This window comes from Morus notabilis, unplaced genomic scaffold, assembly GCF_000414095.1.
Source record: "Morus notabilis unplaced genomic scaffold, ASM41409v2 Scaffold5662, whole genome shotgun sequence".
Classification (NCBI taxonomy): domain Eukaryota; kingdom Viridiplantae; phylum Streptophyta; class Magnoliopsida; order Rosales; family Moraceae; genus Morus; species Morus notabilis.
Window position 1 is genome coordinate 1 of NW_010363791.1, and position 935 is coordinate 935.

Sequence of the window (935 nt, forward strand, 5' to 3'; positions counted from 1 at the left end):
CCTGCCAAGTGCCAACTGTACTCTGAAAAGCGTTAACCACTTCCACTTCCACTTCTGAGTTCCACAAATTTCGGCGCCGTCGATTCCCAACCCACTGCCATCCCAATTCCCGCCATGGGTTTCTTCACCTCCGCCTCCCACTTCTCAACCGTCCGATTCACTCCCTCGCTCTCTTCCCCTGCGCCTCTGCGCAGACGATTCTATACCGTCAGGTTTCTCTCTAGCTCTCCCTTCCGGCTTCCCGATTTCTGTTACGCTCTATTCTATCCATGGCTTCAATTTCAGGTCGTCTTTGCCATTTCCGGGCCACAAAGCCAAGTATCATGGAGAGCTCGAAGCAGCCGTGGAAGTCGTGGAGAGAGCTTGTCGTCTTTGTCTCGACGTATTTTCTTTATTCTCTTATATGATTTCTGTTTGGTTGGCGAGAAAATGTTCAAACACGCTCTCTTTGGCAATGATGCTTGTTAATTCAACTTTGCCATCGTATTTGAAAAGTTTTGGATATCTTTTGTAATATTTTTGAGAATGGATTTTGGTGATTATCAGGTGAAATCGTCGTTGTTTTCAAGTGATGGACGTATAATCGAGAAGAATGACCAGACTCCGGTCACCGTCGCGGATTTTGGGGTTCAGGCTCTGGTCAGTTTGGGTAATTGAATTCTTCAGTCATTGCAGATTGCTTCTGTGACAATCGGCCTTTCATTTTCTGTTTTCTTTTTCTTTTTCCAAATAGAATGAACTTCTAATTCATACAGGGCCTCTGTGATTTGAGTATAATTTTTGAGTTAAATTTAAGTTATAACTTAAGTTGAAGTTATAATTTGAGTTTGTGTTTAGTTGTGTACATTTGAGTTATACTTTGAGATAAGAATTTTTTTTGAGTTTATATTTAAGTGAGTCAAAACTTAAATTTATATTTAGATAATATTTTAATA

The 935-nt window shown here is 40.5% G+C and overlaps 1 protein-coding gene across 1 annotated transcript; it reads left to right on the forward strand.

The window, feature by feature from the left end:
- Positions 1-37: 37 nt before the first annotated feature.
- Positions 38-750, forward strand: LOC112092867 (putative PAP-specific phosphatase, mitochondrial). The gene is made up of 3 exons (XM_024170057.1): positions 38-212; positions 286-382; positions 547-750. Exons 1-3 carry the CDS (start codon positions 115-117, stop codon positions 655-657), a joined length of 306 nt encoding a protein of 101 aa, XP_024025825.1. The 5' UTR covers positions 38-114; the 3' UTR covers positions 658-750.
- Positions 751-935: the final 185 nt, after the last annotated feature.